Source organism: Caenorhabditis remanei, chromosome I (genome assembly GCF_010183535.1).
Source record: "Caenorhabditis remanei strain PX506 chromosome I, whole genome shotgun sequence".
In the NCBI taxonomy this organism is placed as follows: domain Eukaryota; kingdom Metazoa; phylum Nematoda; class Chromadorea; order Rhabditida; family Rhabditidae; genus Caenorhabditis; species Caenorhabditis remanei.
Window position 1 is genome coordinate 8,184,534 of NC_071328.1, and position 19,961 is coordinate 8,204,494.

At 36.7% G+C, this 19,961-nt stretch overlaps 4 protein-coding genes across 4 annotated transcripts; 1 reads left to right on the forward strand and 3 right to left on the reverse strand.

Moving 5' to 3' along the window:
- Window positions 1-3,961: 3,961 nt before the first annotated feature.
- On the forward strand, window positions 3,962-4,756 carry GCK72_001633 (uncharacterized protein; the record flags this gene model as incomplete). Its single annotated transcript, XM_003114835.2, has 4 exons — window positions 3,962-4,143; window positions 4,194-4,350; window positions 4,455-4,530; window positions 4,581-4,756. The coding sequence occupies 4 exons, from the start codon at window positions 3,962-3,964 to the stop codon at window positions 4,754-4,756; spliced, it is 591 nt and encodes a 196-aa protein (XP_003114883.2).
- Window positions 4,757-5,056: 300 nt separating this feature from the next.
- On the reverse strand, window positions 5,057-9,020 carry GCK72_001634 (uncharacterized protein; the record flags this gene model as incomplete). The annotated part of the gene is made up of 6 exons (XM_053723061.1): window positions 5,057-5,358; window positions 5,409-5,512; window positions 5,580-5,797; window positions 5,847-5,921; window positions 5,970-6,071; window positions 8,910-9,020. The coding sequence occupies 6 exons, from the start codon at window positions 9,018-9,020 to the stop codon at window positions 5,057-5,059; spliced, it is 912 nt and encodes a 303-aa protein (XP_053591706.1).
- A 2,245-nt stretch (window positions 9,021-11,265) lies between these two features.
- On the reverse strand, window positions 11,266-14,271 carry GCK72_001635 (uncharacterized protein; the record flags this gene model as incomplete). Its single annotated transcript, XM_003114588.2, has 3 exons — window positions 11,266-11,476; window positions 12,296-12,386; window positions 14,232-14,271. 3 exons carry the CDS (start codon window positions 14,269-14,271, stop codon window positions 11,266-11,268), a joined length of 342 nt encoding a protein of 113 aa, XP_003114636.2.
- A 912-nt stretch (window positions 14,272-15,183) lies between these two features.
- On the reverse strand, window positions 15,184-16,387 carry GCK72_001636 (uncharacterized protein; the record flags this gene model as incomplete). Its single annotated transcript, XM_003114655.2, has 5 exons — window positions 15,184-15,279; window positions 15,327-15,438; window positions 15,527-15,734; window positions 15,851-16,247; window positions 16,304-16,387. The coding sequence occupies 5 exons, from the start codon at window positions 16,385-16,387 to the stop codon at window positions 15,184-15,186; spliced, it is 897 nt and encodes a 298-aa protein (XP_003114703.1).
- Window positions 16,388-19,961: the final 3,574 nt, after the last annotated feature.

The following is a 19,961-nucleotide window of genomic DNA, read 5'->3' on the forward strand; positions in this document are numbered from 1 at the left end:
AGCCAAAACCCGATTTACAATATCGATCGGTTATAATATTATTATTTACGATATTATTTCACATCTAAATTCACATCGTATCTAAAATTCCCCAAACACGGCCCCATACTCCCATACTGAATTATGACCCCAATTTTCACTTCTTCACCAAACACTTTTTTCGAGAAATACGTTCTTCTTCTTCTTCGGGTTGTTTTCACATAAGACGAAAGGTTGAGTTATGTTCATTCAATTATCGATTAATCGGCAAATACTGGAATCCTCACCAAAATCGTTCAGTGTTTCTCGAAAAAACTGATGGTTTCCTTTTTCAGAAATAATGGATGACGAGGATTCTCTTTTGGGACAAATTGAACAAGTTGGTAAGTTTTTTGGTGTTTTCTGTTTAAAGCCATTTAAATAATGCTTATGAAAGATTATCGACATAACTGATTACAGAAGAAGAAGATGATGAAGAAGGCGATGGTGATGAGAAAGATGTCACCGCAACGGATGTTCCCACAACCACCGTCTCTGAAAAACCACCATCTACACGCTGCTCTTCTCCAGATATAATAGATGCCGATGCATTGGACTATAGTGAAGATCCAGAAGAAGAGGAGGAATATAATGAAGATAACGACGGAGAAATTGAGAAAGAAGAAGAAAAAAATGATGAAAAAGAGAAAGAAGAAGAAGAAGGAGAACTGGAAGATGGCGAATTAGAAGATGGAGAACTGGAAAGTAGTGGTGATGAAGGAAAAGCTGAACCATCGAAAAGAGGTGAGAATCAAGAAAAAATAATCCGGACAATACAAAATGTATTCCTGTTGTCAATATGTTTTAATCTTTCATCAAAACATTTAAATTGTTTCAGCTCCAATAACTGCTCCATCTGGCACCGGAGTCCGAAAACCGATAGAGGTTTGTTCGAGTTTGAATGATGTGAGTTGATGTTGTTCGTATTTGTAATATTCGCCACGTTCCGACTCCAAAATTCAGCATGAATTTTGAACATTTTTCTAACTATGGTTCATTTCGAAAGTTCTGTGGAGTTTCTATTCTTATCGAAGTTCTTTGAGCACTTGTATAGTTTCCGTCGTTTCAGCATGAATTCTCACTAGTATTTAGTTTCTATACTTTTTGTTCATTTTCTCTTCTTCCAGAATCGCTTATCCCGTCCGTTGGCACGTGGTACTCTCCCTCCAATAAGGAATCAACCGTACTATGCCCGGCGAGAAGAATCAAATGACAATCTCAACTTTGATAGTGTTCTTTCCGAAGCGAAAAAAGTGATGAAATATCAGGATGGTGAGATTTTGATTAAAAGAGGATTTTTTCTGTCATTTTTTTTAACTGAGTTAAGGTTTCCGAGAAAAAATATAAATAAATAATTTTGTAGATCCAGGTGCTGAGCGAGATACACCGTCACCAAATGAAGGAATTAACGAAAAACGAGCGATCCCGTCTCTTCTGGATATCCGAACACACAGGCCTCCAGCAAAAGGTAGATCGATGTGAAAATATAAGTTCATTTCATCAGCAAGTCTTGAGTGATCGTAGTGATTATTAGTTTAACTTTTCAAATTTCTAGATCTTGGACCTCAAGTCATCTATCCATCACAGCGTCATCCGAATCAACAACTTCATCAAAATCGATTCAAACGAGAATCGGGAAACACTCAAAACTATCAAAAAGACATCCCAATGTTCCCACCACGTGGCAGAACCAATAGCCAACGTGGAGGAGGGCCATCGATTCAACCTCCTCCTCTAATCAGAAGCTGTACATCAAAGTCCCCACCACCGCGTGGAATGAGTTATTCACCAAGAAGATTCAAGGCCGAAGAGATTTCCAGTGATTCAGATGAAGAGGCATTCCAAAAGAAACCGCCGAAGCCAATTCCGATGATGAAACACGTGAAGCGGTCTTCTTCGGGGTCGTCTAATAGTTCGAGGTAAGTATTTTCTCTACTGTTTTTATTTCATTATTCCGTAGCTTCCTTATTTAAAAATATTGCAGATCCACAATACCGGGTGCTCGAAGTATTTCCTCCGACTCTTCCGATGGTAGTTCATCTGCTAAAAAACGTCGTGCCCGTCGTCGCTCTCGCTCCAGAAGTCACTCTGGAAGTCGCACATATTCCTCATCATCAGAGAGATCATCAGTAAAACGAAGACGCCATATGAAACGAAAAGCGCCAGTTTCTTCGTCACCAACACGTCGCTCAAGAAGTCGTTCACCACCACCGTATCCTCCTGGTCATCAAAAAATGTTCCAAAAGAAGAAGAGAGATTCAAGAGACAAAGATCAAAAAGAGCATATTTTAACAGGAGATATTCATTCATACAAGATTCCGAAGCGAGGAGGATCCAGTGGAAGTTCTTCAGCGTACAAAAGAAATGGATCTTCCGGAGCACAACCAGCGTTTCTTAACAGATCTTCTTCATCTCAAAAATCGTCAAAACATTCCAAAAAACGGCCACGTCCAAGATCTGAAACTCCTCCGATGTCATCTTCATCAAAACGTCGAAAGGAGGAGAAACGGGAATCGAAAAAACGAAAAAGAAGAGAAGATCGTGCACAAACAATATCGGACAGTGATGATAGTGCGTCAACGTTTTCGAATGATTCAAAATCGAAAAGAAAAAGTAGAAAAAGAAGTAGAAGATCAGCATCGAAAGAAAGTGTTTCTTCAAGAAGTTCTAGCTCAAGATCTTCGAGTAGAAGTCGATCGAGATCAAGCGGATCAGATAGTTCCGGTAAGTAAGATTTTTTAATAATGACAGTTTAGTTGGGTACCCTGATTCCATTCATTTCATATTTGTTTTGTTCCAGATTCTTCTACGAAACTACCATCACGTTATCGTCAGGCATTAACACGAGAAGAGAAAATCAGTTCAGATGAAGACGAAGAGATGCCTCCAGCAGCAGCGAAGAAGATCTCCGCTAAAAGTTCATCGATTGATTCTCCACTTCATCAGCGATCTCCAACTCCACAAAAATCTCCAGAAATTCATGCTCCAATTCCTTCTCGATCACCATCGAAATCTCCTGAATATGATGCGGTCTTGTCGCCCAAATCGGCATCTGAATCTCCGCTTGCAAAAGTCACTGACGATGATGATATGGAAGACGTGAACCCGCCACTCCCACCCCCGCCTCCAGAGGATTCAGAAGATATCATTCCACCGCCACCGTCTATCTCTGTTTCTGAGACCAGAAGCCAATTGAGAAAACGATTGAAAGATATTAATAATACACTGAGAGTCGGGAACCCAGTTGATGAAAATACAGCGAATAGTCGGCAAGAAGCAACCACTGCTCAATCATAATTCATCGGTGTCTTCGAATTTCAAAGCGAAGTAAACATGCGCTTCAAGAAACGAGGAATTCGTCCTCTCCTCCAAAAATTATTTTATTTTAATCCTGTATTTTCAAACCATGTGATATTATATTTCCCCGCTCGTTTTAATACTCATTAGTTCTCAATTCTTCAAATTGCTGTAGAGTGCACTCGCCCTTCATCCAAATAATTTAATCTACAGTTTCTCTCGTTTTCGCTACGGTTTCATTCTGACATTTCTCCTTTTTCCTTTCTCGATACCTTACCAAATTCAAAACGTAGAAGCTCCTTCTCCATCCTTCATCGGTAGTCACCGTATTTATAATGAGTGCCAAATGCTCTATTTTATTTCTCTCGTATCTTCTAACGATGTTTGTCAAATTTTCTCGGTTGTTTGTGATAGTTATTAATTTTTATGCCTGTCGGTAATTGTTTTCTAGATTTCGGTCGTATTATTCGTCCACTGTAAATGAAACGGTTCTTCTTTGGGAAATCATGACTTACTTTTTGACAGTTTTCAGTAATCTTTAGAAGTTGTTTTTAAGCAAAACATATTTTGGAACCTGACCAGAAGTAGACAGCATAAAAAATGCCGACTGCGAACGCAGGCCTTGATAATTTTATAATTATTCAGAATGAATAAATCAGAAATTCGAATCGGTGAGCCTGGAGAATCCACCTCTTCGGGAAATGATCGTCTCGGAATTTTACATTTGGACGGTAATGATTCGACGAAGTTCAAACGAAAACTCGGAAAAACGGAAAAGACGAATTTGATACGCGGCAGACTGACGACAGAGGATAAGAAGGCGTTCAAGTGAGTGACAATAAGTTAAAATTGTTATCTCATTCCTACCTTTTTCCCAGATTCGCTGACATCGTTCCTATGAATACAGACTGGCAAAAGTACTTCCGTGAACGGCTTCACAATCATTTCGCCAGTTCAAAAATTGACAAGACTATTCAAAAAACCGATTATCACGGAGCGCTTCTGACCATTTGGTTGGCGGAAAACCCGACACAGGTGGGAGAATTCAGATATAGAAGAAGAGAAAGCAGTATCAGTTGACAAGTTCTGAACCGAATGAACCGTCATTTTACAAAAAAGGCTATACCGTTGTTTTTCAGATCGGAGTCAGCGGAATCGTAGTCTTGGAGACACGACACACATTTCAAATGGTCACTCAAGATGATCGGTTTGTTGGTATGCTTCTGCTCTGCTTCTTTTATTAACACCCAGATTTTCTTTTTTAGTGATTCCCAAAAAGGGAAGCGTGTTTCGTTTCATCATTGGTGATCGTCTCTTCTCTTTATTCGGAGATGGAATGCGTACTCGTCCGGCATGGCGAGGAAAGAAGCCACGTATCAAACGAGTTCTGCCCACATTCATTCGAGGAACACTTCAAACCGTCCCAACTGCCGCGGAGTAATGCCGCGGAGTAGAGTTATTTCTTAATTTTTGAAATTTGTTGTTGATTTTTTGCTGCAATCGTTATAATGAAAGCTGATTTTCGATATCAATTTTTGTGGGCACAAAACATCATTGTAATCTTTTCAAGATATACATAAAGAATAAGAGTCAACAACTCAAACAAAAAGAGCAAAGACAAGATGACAATAATCCATGATTATGAAGAGAATTTCAAAAGGAGTACCCGTTTTCAGAGAAAGGCATGAGAAAAAATAAGGGAAGAAATTGATATCCTAAATCAAAAACAGTTTTAAAAAAGCTATTCCATTTCTGACGCCAAAATTTCCAGTCGAAGCTTTGGCTTCGGAGATTCTGGTGACTTGGCGTTTTCAGAATTCCTTTTGTCATCTGAAACCTCGGTATCTTCTGGATTTATGGCTTCTTCGTTTTTGGGATCATCTTGACGGGGCAAGTCTTCTAACTCTTCGGTTGCCGTTGCTGGATTTAGAAGACTAGACGACGTTGGTTCGTTATCATCGTCCAATACTTCACATTCTTGGAAAAATCGATCAGGTTTGGAGAGTTCTGATGATTCTGGAGGTATCGTCACGTCTTCTGATTCTGAAAAATTAAATGATGTGATGGTGTTCGTTTAGAGACTTGAAACTCACGTAATCTGGATTCTGATCCTCCTCGATGTGTCAATGAAATATCTGTTAGAGAGTCCACATCAGCCAACGGAGCTAATCGATTTGCATCTAGAGTCACGAATCTTCTGAAATTATTGCTTCGCGTGAAATAAATTTGAAAAAGAAAAACGAATTATTCAGTGACAAACAAACCTTCCATCGCCAAAATAAGGTTCCTTATCCTCATCATCATCAATAAAAACATCATTATGTTCTGCTTTTTCTTCTTCTTCCGAAATCAGACGTCTTCTTTTTTGTAGAATTGATTCTTCAGTAATTATTTGAGCATGTTTATCCCGACTTTCCAATGTTACAACACATGCAATTATCAGAATAAATGAACCGATTCCCATCAGAATTGGACCAAGATACTGAAATTTAGAGAATTCGGTTTGAAACATTCGAGAAAAAAGTCCTCACCTGCATACTTTTCAACTGATATTGTATCATTCGATCATAGGTAACATGCTCATTTCCATCGATTATTTCAATTTTCTGAAAATATGACAATTCCTAGGATAAGAATTACAAAAAATGACGAACCTCTGAAAAATACTTGTCAAAATACCCTAAAACAGTCATTGCCAATCCAACAACAATGATAATGCATCCGAATATAACTGCCCGACATGCTGCCCATACTGTCTGAAAATTAAATCATGTTAGTTTTGAAAAAAAAAACTGAATAGGAGCCCCTTGATTTTGGTTTCAGAACTCTTCACGGTAATTCGAAAACCAGGACAGTTTAACTTTTCAACTCTTTCTCCACTATTTTAACATCAGCCCTCACGAGTTTCAGAACTTTTTCTTTTTTCTCTGAATCCTACGTTTCAGAATTTCTTATAAAGTCCAAACCTACTTTTTCCATAATTTCACTTTTCCAGTTCAATACAAAATAGGGTGAGAATAAAGACAGTTATTTTGAGCTCTCACTGAGCCAAATGGTAGAAATGCTCTTTGTGCAAAGAACAGAGCAACCTGGTTTGGGTCAGAGTAATATTGCAGTGTCAAGTGCCAACTACTTGAAAATGACACAAATGAAACAATCAGACAGAAAATATATTGAAAGAAAAGGAGAGAATAATGCTTTTAGATGAGTCCAGAATCTTCTTTAGAATCCAATTTTCTTCTCCAAAAATTTGTGTTTTCTCCCGTTTTTTTGGTGGAAATACGGAAAAATGGGGCCCACAAATGAGGTCTGGAGGACAGTTTGTAGCCATGTCTGTGTCTCTTTTCGTTTCTTTTTCTTTCCACAAAATGATAAATAGACGGAAGGATAATCTGGGGGGGGGGGGGGGACCCTGAGGCAATAGGAGAAACTAAAAAAGAAAACGAGGGAGAAAATGTTTCTGGTGGAAGGAGAAAAAAGGATTAGAATTTAGAGTAACGACGACTTTTCGACTTTGTCGATACATGGGAAAATGACAAAACACTGATTCAAAACGTGGGTCGGAACTCAAGTATTTCAGATAAATTTCACTTTTAGGATCTTAATCTGGATTTGAAACTGAACGGAAAGAAGATGGAATACACCAAAAAAGAAATCAAGATATCTATCCTATCTACGAAAAACCAGACAAATTAAGTTTAAAACTAAAAACTATTTCATAATCAGAACTTCCGAGAAAATAGTGTGAGACCAGTTAGTGTGATTCTCACAGGTATTCTGAAATTCCCACGAACTGATAATAATGAGAATGGCAAGAGAGAAAGAGAGAGAAACTTACCAAAATACGAAACTCTTTCCATTTTCTAGCATACATCTAATATTATCTGACAGACGGCTAGTTGAAGGCTAGTTGGCTACTCTTCTTGTTTCCACACAAAATCTAAAATTGGTCCCCAACTGACAGGAAGGAAAAAGGGGAAAAGGGGGAGGTGGGGGAGGAAGAAAAAGGAAAAACGAAGCAGAAGAAGAAGAGAAATATGAAAGTGTGAATGAAGAAATAGAAAAAAAAGATGATGATGATGAGGAAGAAGAAAAGAGAGTTGTCATGGTGATTTCCTTTTTTCAGAAGAAATTCTCGATCAGAAAAAAGAAGATGAGGAGTTAATCGGTGATGAGATTAGACGGTTTTCAAAAGAAGGATTACATGTATTGATGTTAGAAACTTATCAGAAAAACGGTATAAAACAGATGTTTCTATTTTGCCTTTGAAAAGTTTAACTTCCTAATTTTTTTTCTTTTCACAACCAATATCTACTCAAAATTCAGATAAACCCCAAATATCAAATAAGGAAAGCTGAAAACTTACCCTCTTATTCGCTGCATAATACGACGCCAAAAAGACACGCCGAGCTCTCAAGCTTACCATTTTTGAGCTGAGCTCAAAGATTTGGTGATACTTGATTCAAGTCAGTACAATAAAATAAGTAGTTAATCCACTTCGATATTGGTTTTTTGGAAATCAAAAACCTTCGTTTCGTTTTTTGAATAAAAAAGGTTAGAATAAAATTTTAAGAATTTCAGCTAAAGTACAAAGAAAAGAGCAAAACAGGTGTCGTCAGCTCTGTTGTTTTGAGCTCACTTTTCTTCTCTAATTCTCATAAATTCTCTTTTATGTTCAGTTACCTGAGAAAATGAGAAGAAGAGGAAAAGGAAAAAGAAGAAGAGTCAAAACAAACAAGAGGATCGTACTTTTCTGTTCCCTCCTTCAGTTTCAATGATTACCCAAGTGGGTGTTCGAAGAGAGAACTCCGTAGAGCAATAGAGCACAAGACTATAGTAAAAATAAGAGAAAAAGAGGTGGAGTTTCTAGAAAAAGAAGAAGAAAAAGAAGTAATTAGAAGAAAGTGAATTAGAAGACAAATTATTGGTTTTTTGGGTTCAAAGAAAAGAGAAAAGACACGCAAAACAGTCATTTGGAATGAATGAAGAGGAAGAGTGCTAATTGAGAAAATTTTGTTTTCTTCTGCTGAGAAGCCTCAAAAAAAGGAAGAAAACAACAAATAATGAAGTATTGGAAGTTCCAATACTAAAGATTTTTCAAAATAAAATGACAGGAAGTTCACATCTAGACATTTTTTACCCTTGATGAAATGGAAAAAATGGGAAGGAGCGTAATTGGTTTTGGAAAAACTAAATAATGGAAACCTTGAATCTTTGAAACTTAAATTCACCCGACCCTATTTAGAAGATTTTAGGTATTACAGGAAGGTTTTTCCAGCAATCACCCGCGATCCTGTTGTCACGAGTTGACTACGGTTTGCGCTGTAACTATTTTCATGGGAGTAGTTTTTTTATGAGTTATATTCCAAATTTCAATAACTTTGCAAAAATATCAGATCGGCAGTGGTTACTGCAAACCGTTAAAATTTTAAAGACAAACAAGTTTGTAGTTTCTCTATTCTTCCTGTTTCTTGGATACATTTGTGGCATTGCCACTGTAATACCTTCATGTCTCCCTGACACTTCTTTCTCAGCCTTTCCGGACATTGAGAAGCTCTCTCATGCTCCTCTTCCCCCCTGTTTCCAATGTTTACCTTATCATGTCGAAACTTGGACGTATATGTTCTATCTACAAGTGTCGGAGGTTGTCCTTCTTGTTGATCATATGTTGCAACTCTCGAATATTGACAATTCCGTGTCGGCATCAATTTGTATATGATTTAGGTGACTTTAAAATTAATCTTTGAGTTTAATAATGAGTAAATAATGGAAGTTAGTAGAAGTACAGAGAGATTTGAGATTAGATTTGGGGTCAACCCAAAACGCAGTGTTTTGTAATTATCGTGACTCTGTCTAGACGTTCCGTAACAGGACAAGCGTGCAGAAAAAGAAAAAAAACCAGATGGAAATGCTAAGAACGAACAAACACCTCCTAGGAGTGGAATACTTTAATTAATTGGATCTATAGGAAAAGAAATGGAAAAAAGGAGAGGTGAAGAAAATGGGATTAGGGAGATTGGGTATTGCAAAAAAGAAGAAAATGAGATGGAGACTGTTGCAAACATGCTTCAGTTCTATTAAGGAGAAGTGTTCTTCTTCCATTATTTGAGTGATACACCTTCAATTGCAAACCAACGTTTTGGGCTATTGCTTCTGATCTTTCAAATATTATTAGATCAAAACTTGAATTCTAAAAATGCCAAAAATATCTTCATGTGACCCCAAAAAAAGAGGAAATGTACTAAGAAGATTCTTGTTGAAACGCTTGTTAGATGCCTCTTCTTTGCTTATTTTTGTGTCATTTCTTGAGAATAAAAAAGGAAAAAAGAGGACCAAGAGCAGATAGAAAAAGCAAAAAGATATATTCTATGCATTTGGAATTATTTAGAATAAGAAGAACAGATGATGATGCTGATATGACAACCATCAACATCTTCTGAATTCTAAATCTTCTCGCTTTGTAGGCGTTCATCACTAAAAATAGTCATGACACGTCTTCTCAATGCTCCAGAAGGCAGACAACTAGGAAAATAAATTCAGACTGGCCAGAAATTGTTTCTCGACGCCCACCTCTATTGAAAATTGATATGCCACGTCTTCTGAATAATTTAGAAGACGGTTCAGATGTCGTTTTGCAGAAAGTACAATTTCAAATACTTCAGGAGAGAAAATTTTTTTTTTGGATCACGTTACAGAAAATGAAACTTTAAGATTAGAACTGACAAGAGAATGACCCAGACTGAAACTCGCGAATCTCAACGATAATTTGACAAAAGATAGACCTGACTAGAACGTTTTTAGAAAGATGTAGACACTTTTTTGGTCTAGTCGCTTTGGGACGTTGTAACTTTGTTCATTTGGAAGGATTTCGTAAAATTCGAAAGGTGAAGATGTAGGCTACAAAAAAGGTGAATTGAGCCATTTCACCTAAACTGAAACTTGGAAAGATACAAGTCATAACGTGAAAATTGACAGTATCCGAAAGAAATCCGAAAGAGGCCATTTTCGAAAAAAAGTCAAATTATCGTTGAGAATCTCGCGTCTCACCCTGGGTCATCCCTTGTCAGAAAACGTTCGAATTTTTCTGAAATGTCTTCTGAGGGTTGGTGAGATTCCTTGCGAAAAGAGAGAGTCAAGAATTCAAATGGAGTACCAGAAGACGTTCCGCCGTGTAACCTCTCCTTGAAAAATGGAAAATGCGGTGAAAAAGAGAACCAAGATGAAGAAAGTGGGGATGGAATGTGAAGGAGACTCCTTTAGATTTCCGGTATTGCTCCATGAGCAACAAAAACCACATCACTTTTCTTCAGATCTCACTTCCATTCCGAAAAAAGTATTCTAGAAATGAAAAAGACATATTGAATTTATATATGTATCCGGTCTTGGAATGTCTCTAGAGACTTTCAGATCGGGGACTTATTTGCATTTGGAATGGAATAGGAGAAGGATTAAAAAGAAGAAAAAGAAGAAGGTTTTGAAGTGGAATTGGGTAGTGAAGAAGTGGAATAAAAGAAAGAAATAAGAAATAAATACATGTGAAAATGTGCTCTATTGAACTTTTTGAGGAGGTGCTGTACTTCTCAAAGATGCTTGAGTTTCAAATTCAACGTTGCTAAGATCTCAAGATTTTCTCAACTTTTCATGTAAAAATGTTGACAATATTCATGACGGCTCAGGTTGATGCCACACAACTGATTTCAGTGTATTTCAAAATAGAACAACTCTTGATTTACAAAAATTGAAAATTCTGACGTCAGGTAGAATTATGTCAAACCGAATCTTACGACCTTATTGTGATGGAGCTATGGCAGGTTGCTTCAAACTCGAAGCGGAAACATTTCTATTTAATTTTTTTGAAGAATTGAATTCAATAACTTTTTTCTTGAGTTTCTCCTTGTTCTGTCCGTCTTCTTTTCAATTTCCAATACAATTGGAGAGCCCAATTTTATTTTATTTTTTGTTCATTTTGCAACATTTCTCCCTTTTCAATTCGACCCAATTATTTTCGTCTCTTCTCGTGACTTTGTACAATTTGAGGGCCATCGAATCAAAAAACTTCAAGAGAAACCAACTGACCTTTGCATCCGCTTTCTTCTTGATGATAATTTTTGGCTTCTTGTTTTTCGCATCTTGTGATTTTTTGTATTGAGCAGCAAGTATTCTGAAAAAAACGAGATCGAAATAGGGTAAAATTTGAACAAATGTCTTTTAGGGGCCTTATGCGCTAAGAAATCATCAGAAATTTTCTTAAGAAATAATTATATGAAATTCAGTTCTATTTTGAAAAGGGAACGAAAATCTTTATTTGGAAATCTTCTCATTACTTAGGAGTCGTCTCGGTCTCTATTCCGACTATCCGTAGTTTTCAATCGAGACGTTGGAAACAAATTGAATTTCAGGAAAAAAGTAAGTATTTGCGCAGGTTAACTTTTGGTATATAGATTTTCTAGTTTATCTGCTCCATTTTCCTCTAAAGCCCTTTGTCAATAAATCCGATTTTACATTTCAACAAATATATCTAACTCACATTTTGGTTAACTTCGGAGAACAATCGCATTTTGGGAATTCATTAGCTCTTTGCCAACATACTGGGTTTTGTAAGACATACATAAGAATGAATGACACTCAAAACCTTTAGAAGATTTCTACCAAAACATGGTCATAAAAACCAAAGTCAGAAAAACGAATAGAAAAAGCTATGTGAAAAGAGTAAATATAGCCGTAAAAGTACCTATTAAAAGGAGTGTAGAGTGTAGATATTATTAAATTTCATGTGTTTTTTGGATTTTTGAGACCGAGACGTTGGAAAACAATTGAATTCGAGAGTATAAAATAAGCAATTACGTAGCTTTCGGTGGTGGTCTGATTCAGGTAACTTTTGTGATCTAGCATCTTGAAACATGTATTTTCCCAATAAATTTCACAATAATTTTCTCGTTTTGTAGGTTTTCTTCTCATTGTAAATTAAAAAGAGACTCACCGATCCTGTGGTAATTGGTTCAAATCTGACAAGTTTATTTTGCCAAGACCCAATGAGACACCACGAGCCGCCAACATTCCGATACTGGATTCTGGAAAATGAAAACTTAGAAAATGAAAGTGAGTGTAGGCGTTGAAAAGTTGAGAACTGTACGTAGCTGTTAAGAAACTTCTTGAGTCTATAATAGAGAGTTAACAATGTTTAGGAGTTTGAAATAGTATTAGAAAAAAAATGAAAATCTACAGATTAATGAAATGATCCTAGTTTTTGAATGAGAGCTGATTCAAATTTTTGAAATAATTGTAAGCAAAAATATTGGTTCGAGTTTCTAAAACGATGAAATAGGACCAATTCAATTCAAGTTTAAAAGTTTTCGCGAGCTTCAGAAAAAGGGAAATAAAGAGAAAACTACCACAATTCCATCCCCCTTCTTCACCAGAATATTTGATATCTATTCTTCTTTTTTGCCTGTTTTTCTCTGAAATGGGGTCCTCCAAAAAGGAAAAACTTTGAAATGGAACGGAGCAAAAGAGAAAAAGAAGAAGAATGAATTGTCAAGGGATCGAAAAAAAAAGAAGAACGGAAATGAGGAAAAGAAGACGGAATTTATCTTTTTTCAACGATTTCAATGGCTTCTCTTCTTCCCAAATTTTCTACTTTTAAATCTGGACTTCTCAAGCGCTTCTCACCCATTTGGAGAACGAAAAAAGAGCACGGAAAGGATGTTTTTCTTTCTGTGGCTCACACAAAACTATTCAATTATTCAGAGCTTCTTGAAAAGTGCCAAGAAGTTTTTAGGGATCCGAGAGATCTAAAAAGGGAAAAAGAGAAAAGGAAGAAATATTTTCGAAGTCATTCTTTATTCTTTTTCATGAATATTCATGAACGGAATGTACTTTTTGATCACCTAGAAAATGGGAAATGACGAAGAAGGAGTTCAAAAAATGATATGAAAGGAGGAAATTGGTCTAGTCTCTGAAAAACTGCGGCTTCCAAGGATGAAACGATGTTACGAGATCATAGTTTTAACGCTGAAATATGGCAAGATCGGTAATTCATTTAGCAAAAGTCTAAATCGTAGAACTGAAGATGAAACCGCAAAACCCTAAAATACAAATCAACTATTTTCGATCAAAAGATTCAATAAGTCGTTCGATGACAAAAGAAGACGTAGAAAATTTCTAAAATGTTATCGAATGTTTTTATGATTAAAAATAAGAGTGGAAAGGAATGTAAGATTATTTCAAAAAATAGGAGATAATGAATTTCAATACAAGTTTCATGTAAGACTTTCTGATGTTATAGTTCAAAAAACCTGGTTGTGATTCATTTCTACTTCAAAAAATCGGAAATTTAGAAGTCAGGTTGGAGGGCAAGCGCAAATTGAGAATAAAAAAGGTTTCGAGAGGGTTGATTCCAAAGAAATAATAATAAAAAAACATATGCAACTTGTCGGAATAGGATAGAAAAGTTATGACCTGATGGAATGAATTCAGAAGACATGTGACATATGTCTCCAGAATGAAGAAAAAAGAAGAAGAAGAAGTAATTGGAGAAGTCCTTCTTCTCCTTCCAAGAAGAGCTTCATCTCTATCTTTTTTGTGCTCCAGGAGGAAGAAAAGCCAAGAAGGTGGGGAGAGAGAGAGACATATCTGCGTCTATTCTCTCTCTAATGGTCCCTCTTAAGACGGGACATGTGTTGTTGGGAAGAGAGAGAGAGAGAAAAAGGAGGTTTGAATAGAAATGAAAAAGAGAAAGAAGCACTAAACGGAGGGGAGTCGAGAGAAAATGAAGAGGAACGGATGGATGAAAAGAATGGGAACAATCTCCGCGAGTGACAACCATTTTTCTGACATGCTTTGTGTGGAGATTGACATTTACACACACTTTATGGACCACGTTCTCTTATTTTTGACATCTTTTATATACTGCTTACTAAGCAACTCAGGTTCAGTAAACGTTATGAAGACTGACATGAAAGTATGATCCTAAGAAGCATCAAATGAGATGTGCTCGTTAATCGAAAAAAAGGAAAACTACATCAAAATTCGGTTTGACGTCTTCTTCATCTTCTTCTCTTCATCATCATTTCTCATCCAATTGAATGTCATTCGGATGACTGATTCTTCTATTTCCCAAAAAATGGAGAGCAAAGAAGTATTTCTACTCTAAACAAAACTTTTCTCTATTTTCGTGTCTTTTTAATGTGACCATTGGGACACACTATAGACTATATCAATTGAGATACGCAGAGAAAATTGGGAAAGAATTCTAAATTGGTGGAAAGAGAAACGGAATGGAAAAGATGAACAAATTGACAGCTCTCCAACATGTTTTCACGATAATATGTGAAATTATACAAATTTAGGGCATTCATTTTTGATACGGTAGCTACAGACAGCAGGCTGAAACATGGAAGTCTCTCCAGAATGGCTATACTTTATTGGTCTATCATTTTCGTTTTTTTTTTCTGAAACATAGTTCGGAATGCGTGGGAGGAGAAGATTTTTCCCCTCTTCGCGCTCAAAAAAAAAAAGAATTTTTCGATGAATAAATGAGATCTGAATAGTGCTCCAACACTTGTCTCCATGACCGGAAATCAAAAAGAATGCGATGGGAAAGAAACTTCCTTTTTTGTCCTTTCGTGTTTTGTCCTGCAGAAAGTTTTTCACCGAAAATAGTGCACATTATTGAGAAGAATGTCGGCCAAGTTAAATGGAAACCTGAATGATATTGACGAAATTAAGAGAGTTTAATCTAAATTAATATCTGAAAAAGAAGGCAAAAAGTCGCCCGTCTTCAAAATAACCGTTTACGCCAATGCAATAATTTTATTTGTCTAGTAAATTAATTACAGTTCTTATACTTTCTAATACTTTCTTGATTTTCTACACTTTCAAAAATTTATAGACAGATTCGATGAAGAGTTGTGGTTTGTCGGCATGAACCCAGTGGCCAGCATCAGGAATCGCATCGAATTGGACCTGGAAAATCAGAAATGTTTACAAGTTATAATTGCTAAGTGGCAAACCTGTGGGAACAGAAATTTGATATCTGGTTTATGACTATCCGGGACATATCCTGATTTGGCCCCATGAAGGAAGAGAGTTGGACCACGGTAGCTGCCGACGGGAAGAGTATATCTGAGAATACAATATAGCCTCTCAAATCTTTTTTGAAACATAGTTACAAATATATCTTACGGAAGAAAAAGATTACTACTTTACCCACCCCAATAATTCTTCAACGTGACTATCAATAGTATTCATATTGACTTTCCATTCCATTTCATCCTTATTTTTTGACGACGGTTGAAGGTTTGTAAGAATGAATTGACGCATAGAAAGGTCAGGAATTGCAGTTTCCAAATCGGTGAGAATCTCTTTCCGTGTTCGTCGAAGATTAACTTTTCGCATCGTTTTGATCAACTCACGGAACTCTGAAAAAACCGGTGTTTCATCCCAGTTTCATACTTTTTAACTGAATGACGGCTATTTTAAACTTGAAAGATCGATGTATTCCTTCACATCATTATTCTGATTTACTTGAACTTACCAACATGTCTTCTAGAATAACCTTTCGGCGACACATCTTCTACAATCAACTTCTCGATTCGATCACTCCATTTCGAATCAATCGCCATTCTCATCACAATCTTTCCGCCCATCGAATGTCCTAACAGGTTAACCCGCTTTTTCTTTGTCTCTTCTTTAACTTTATCAATAAATTCCACCAAATCTTCTGCCATTTCTGTGTATGTCATAGTTTCTGTATGTGGTGACGCTCCATGATTTCGAACATCAACGGCGTATACGGGAGCTTCCAGCTTTTTATGCAACGCCTTTCCCACAGAATTCCAGTTTTGTTTTTGACCGAATAATCCATGAACAATGATTAATGGAGAGTTTCGATCGTGTTCTGGTGCCGAGTAGCTGGTATAAGTGAGAGGAACCTGGAAACAATTCAATTTTGAAGTTTGATCTGTATCCTTTCAGAAAAAGTACTAACCGGTGCGAGAGAATGGCAAGAGGTGTGAATATTTCTACAGGGAATACTTTTACTTATTTTTGAAACTTGTTTCACTAGCGACATGACTAAATTTTTTTGGAATAAGCCTCGAAGTCGTGAGAAATTAATCGAGAAATGACGAAAAATTCATCAAACGACATTCCGAAATAACGACATGCGTGTTGTTTATCGTAAATCCACACATACTGGAAATTAGAGGGAGTTTAAAAATTGTTTTTTTCAAGCTTCACACGCCACTTCACACGGCCTCCTGCGAGTAAAAAAATTATGGCAAAACTACTGTAGGTTTCGCGAGAGCGCGCTTGCAACATTCGCTGAAAAAATTGAGACCCCACCGATTCCGCGGAAGAAATTTTCGATGGAAAAATTTTCGATGGAAAGTGGGCGGAGTTTAAACTGCAACATCACCGCACAGTCTTTCCTGAGACTTAGAAGTCCCGAATCCGTTTATTTTTTGAAGTTTTATGCTTCGGTATGATTTTTTAAGGAGTCACAGAAGCCGGCTCTCTCTACCGAAAAAAATATCACAAAATTAGGCAGCCTGTGAAAAAAATTAAATCGGGAAAAAAGTGTGCGGTGGAGTTGCAACTTGAAACTCCGCCCACTTTCCATCGAAAATTTTTCCATCGAAAATTTCTTCCGCGGAATCGGTGGGGTCTCAAAAAATTCTTGCTGAAAACTTCTACGACGTCGGCGACATGAAAAACACAAAAATTTCGGAATTTTTTTTAACGAATTGGGATGATACGATTTTTAGCAACATTTTAAACATAATCTTGTTTTTGCTCGATATAACTGAAAGGAGATCACATTTTCACCGAAAAATTGCCAAAAATGGTGTGATATAGTTTCTTTTTTGGGAAAAAGTTACTTTTCTAAAGAGTCAGAGACAGATTACATTTTATCCAATAATTTATAACCAGTACTAATAAGAAATACGCTCATATTCAGAATATTAGAGTACAGTACACCTCAATTTTCGAGCATATTCAGAAGTTTCCGACTTCAGAAAAACTTTTGAAAAAAAGTAAAACCATAGAATGGTAGACCGGTCGAAAAGGATCAATTTGAGCTATAGAACGTCAAAATAAGTGTAAAACTGAGAGTGCCCAAAAAATTTTCAGTTTCCCACAGTAAAATCGTAGATTTCGAGGGTTTTCAGGGATTATCTTCGGGTAGGAAAAGGTTTTCAAAAATCGGCTTCCATAGGTTTGTAGAGAAAGTCTTTGCGGATCTTTTCCAAAAAAACATATTTTGTTTGCATTAAAACTGACAGCGCCCAAAAATTTTCTAGCTTCGAAAACAGCAGAAATGTACAGAGAAATGGTCGTTTCTCACTTCAACAACTTGCCGTGAACTCAATAATGGACCGTTAAACATGAAATTTTGTGAGTAAAATGTTCAAACCTAGCATATCATTTTCTTAGTTGGTCACTTTTTTCTAGGACCTTTCCCTGGCTTACTGTAGCTCATAGAGACTCAGTCATGCTCAGGTTAGCACAGCAGCGCAGGGAAGACCCACATCAAAATACGACCAACTACAAAATTGAAGTACTAGGAGTAACCTGTTTACACACAAAATTTCAAGACTTTTGCTCAATTTCTGAGCCTGTACCATTGCTTCAAACTTTTTTTGTCTTCCTCTCGACACCTCGCTAGTCTCTCCTCACTGAGGTACTTGTACGATTAACAGGTTACATTTTTTAATGTTTAATTGGCTAGTCCACCTTATTTTCTAATATCCCTCGGTGGTTTCGAACAAAATAATTATACTTTCATGGAATCATAGATCGCAAATGATCTCCAATGGATCAACGTAAAAATTTCATGTTTCCGTCTGAAAATTTGAGATAATGTGTATGATAAACTATTAAAAATGTCTTCCTTCAACCGTTTTTCAACTTTTTTAACGACAAAATTCTGAAAGACAGAGAAAAACGGGCTCAGAAAACTCTCTTTCCATTTTACTGTAGTTGCGGCGAGAGAGTGTGCGCAGCGAGAGAGGGAAAAGAAACGCGCGATTTCTCCGACTTTTTTCACTCGCAGGAGGCCGTGCTTCAGCATACTGTCACAGGGTCTCAGGATGAGTAGTGAAAATAAACGCGCTCCGCTGAAATCAGCTGAAATTTTAGCGCGAAATTCAAAATAAATTTTATATTTAAAAATTTTATCTATTTTTTCTATAGAATTGATCTCAAAAAGACGCGAGACGGTCGAAAAACTGGCCAAAAATGAGGGAAAACTGGCATAAATCGGCTCAAAAACTGGTCGATTAAGCCGCGTATCAAAATGCCACAGTGAAACAGCGAATTGCAAAAATTAAAATTTGAATTTGCCGCAAATGTCTAGTGGAGCGCATACGATTTCACTACTCAACCCTAGACCCTGTGTACTGTAACTTTCAGAAATTTGCAGTTGATCAATGAAGTCCCACAAGAAACAGAATAAAAACAAAAAATACTTCTTTCATTCTTTCAGATGAATCCCGATGACGTCAATGTTCAATGTTTGTGTTTCCGGCCGAAAAATCTGCATATTTTGACCGTATTTCCTTTTCCGTTTGTTCCGAATGAATCATGCAACCAAAATTTTTAATCTCCGTCATAACATTTGCAACGTCTCCGTTTTTATCAATATACAAGACGGTTCCGCCGCGGTGCGCCGCTCTTTCACTCTACTTCGCATTGCGCACTATATAAAAGATAGAAAATGGAAATTTTTCATATAACATAACATATTTGATTTTGACTATAAAAGAAATGAATTGGATACCCGGAAACAGTCATCTTTGAAGTCTGAGAGCTCTCAGAACAGATGGATTCAAAAAGTATCCACCCGATAGTTTTCGAGAACAGCTACTACAGTATCCCGATCCTGAAACTTGTTAGTCTGACTTATTGTGAGAAATTGAGATACCATTACGATACTCTAATATCTGACATGTTACCGTAGGATCTGAAAAATTCTTAAGAAGCATAACGATGACAACCGAATCGTTAATTTCTATTTAGCTTTTTTGAATATCCAAACTCTAACTCAACTTCTAGCTGCAATTAAAATCCTTCTTGTTTTATTATGTTCTGTTTTTCATTTTCAAAAATTCTTTCCGTTCAAAAAAGGAAAGCATAATAAAAACTCTGAATTTCGACCTGTCCCTCCATATCTATTGTCATTTTTCCACCCCCATATGATGCCAACTCTTTTCTCGTTTTCTCTTGTCAATACATATGTACATAAATGTATACATAAAAGCTTAACACTCTTCCTCTTTAGTTTGTTTTCGTTTACCGTCTCCTTCTTTTCTGACACCGACAACGGTATTCACTTTGCCGCGCGGAATGCTTACTGACATTGACACGTTCCAACAATATTATAAATATGGTCCTTCTGAGCTTCTGAATTTTCTTTCAAATGTTCTGAAACTTGAAAAGGAACCTGGAATATAATGTTTTCATCTAACTCTCCATAGGAATTCCTTTGTGTCCTCCCACCCGTAAAATTCCCGATGACCTCATCTCTTGCCTATTGGATATACTCTCATTGACAATGAGATTTACAACTTCATTCTCATTCCCGAAGAAGACGTCAACGCATTCGAATAATTTCTTATCAAGATCAGTCCTACTCTGCCTCTTTT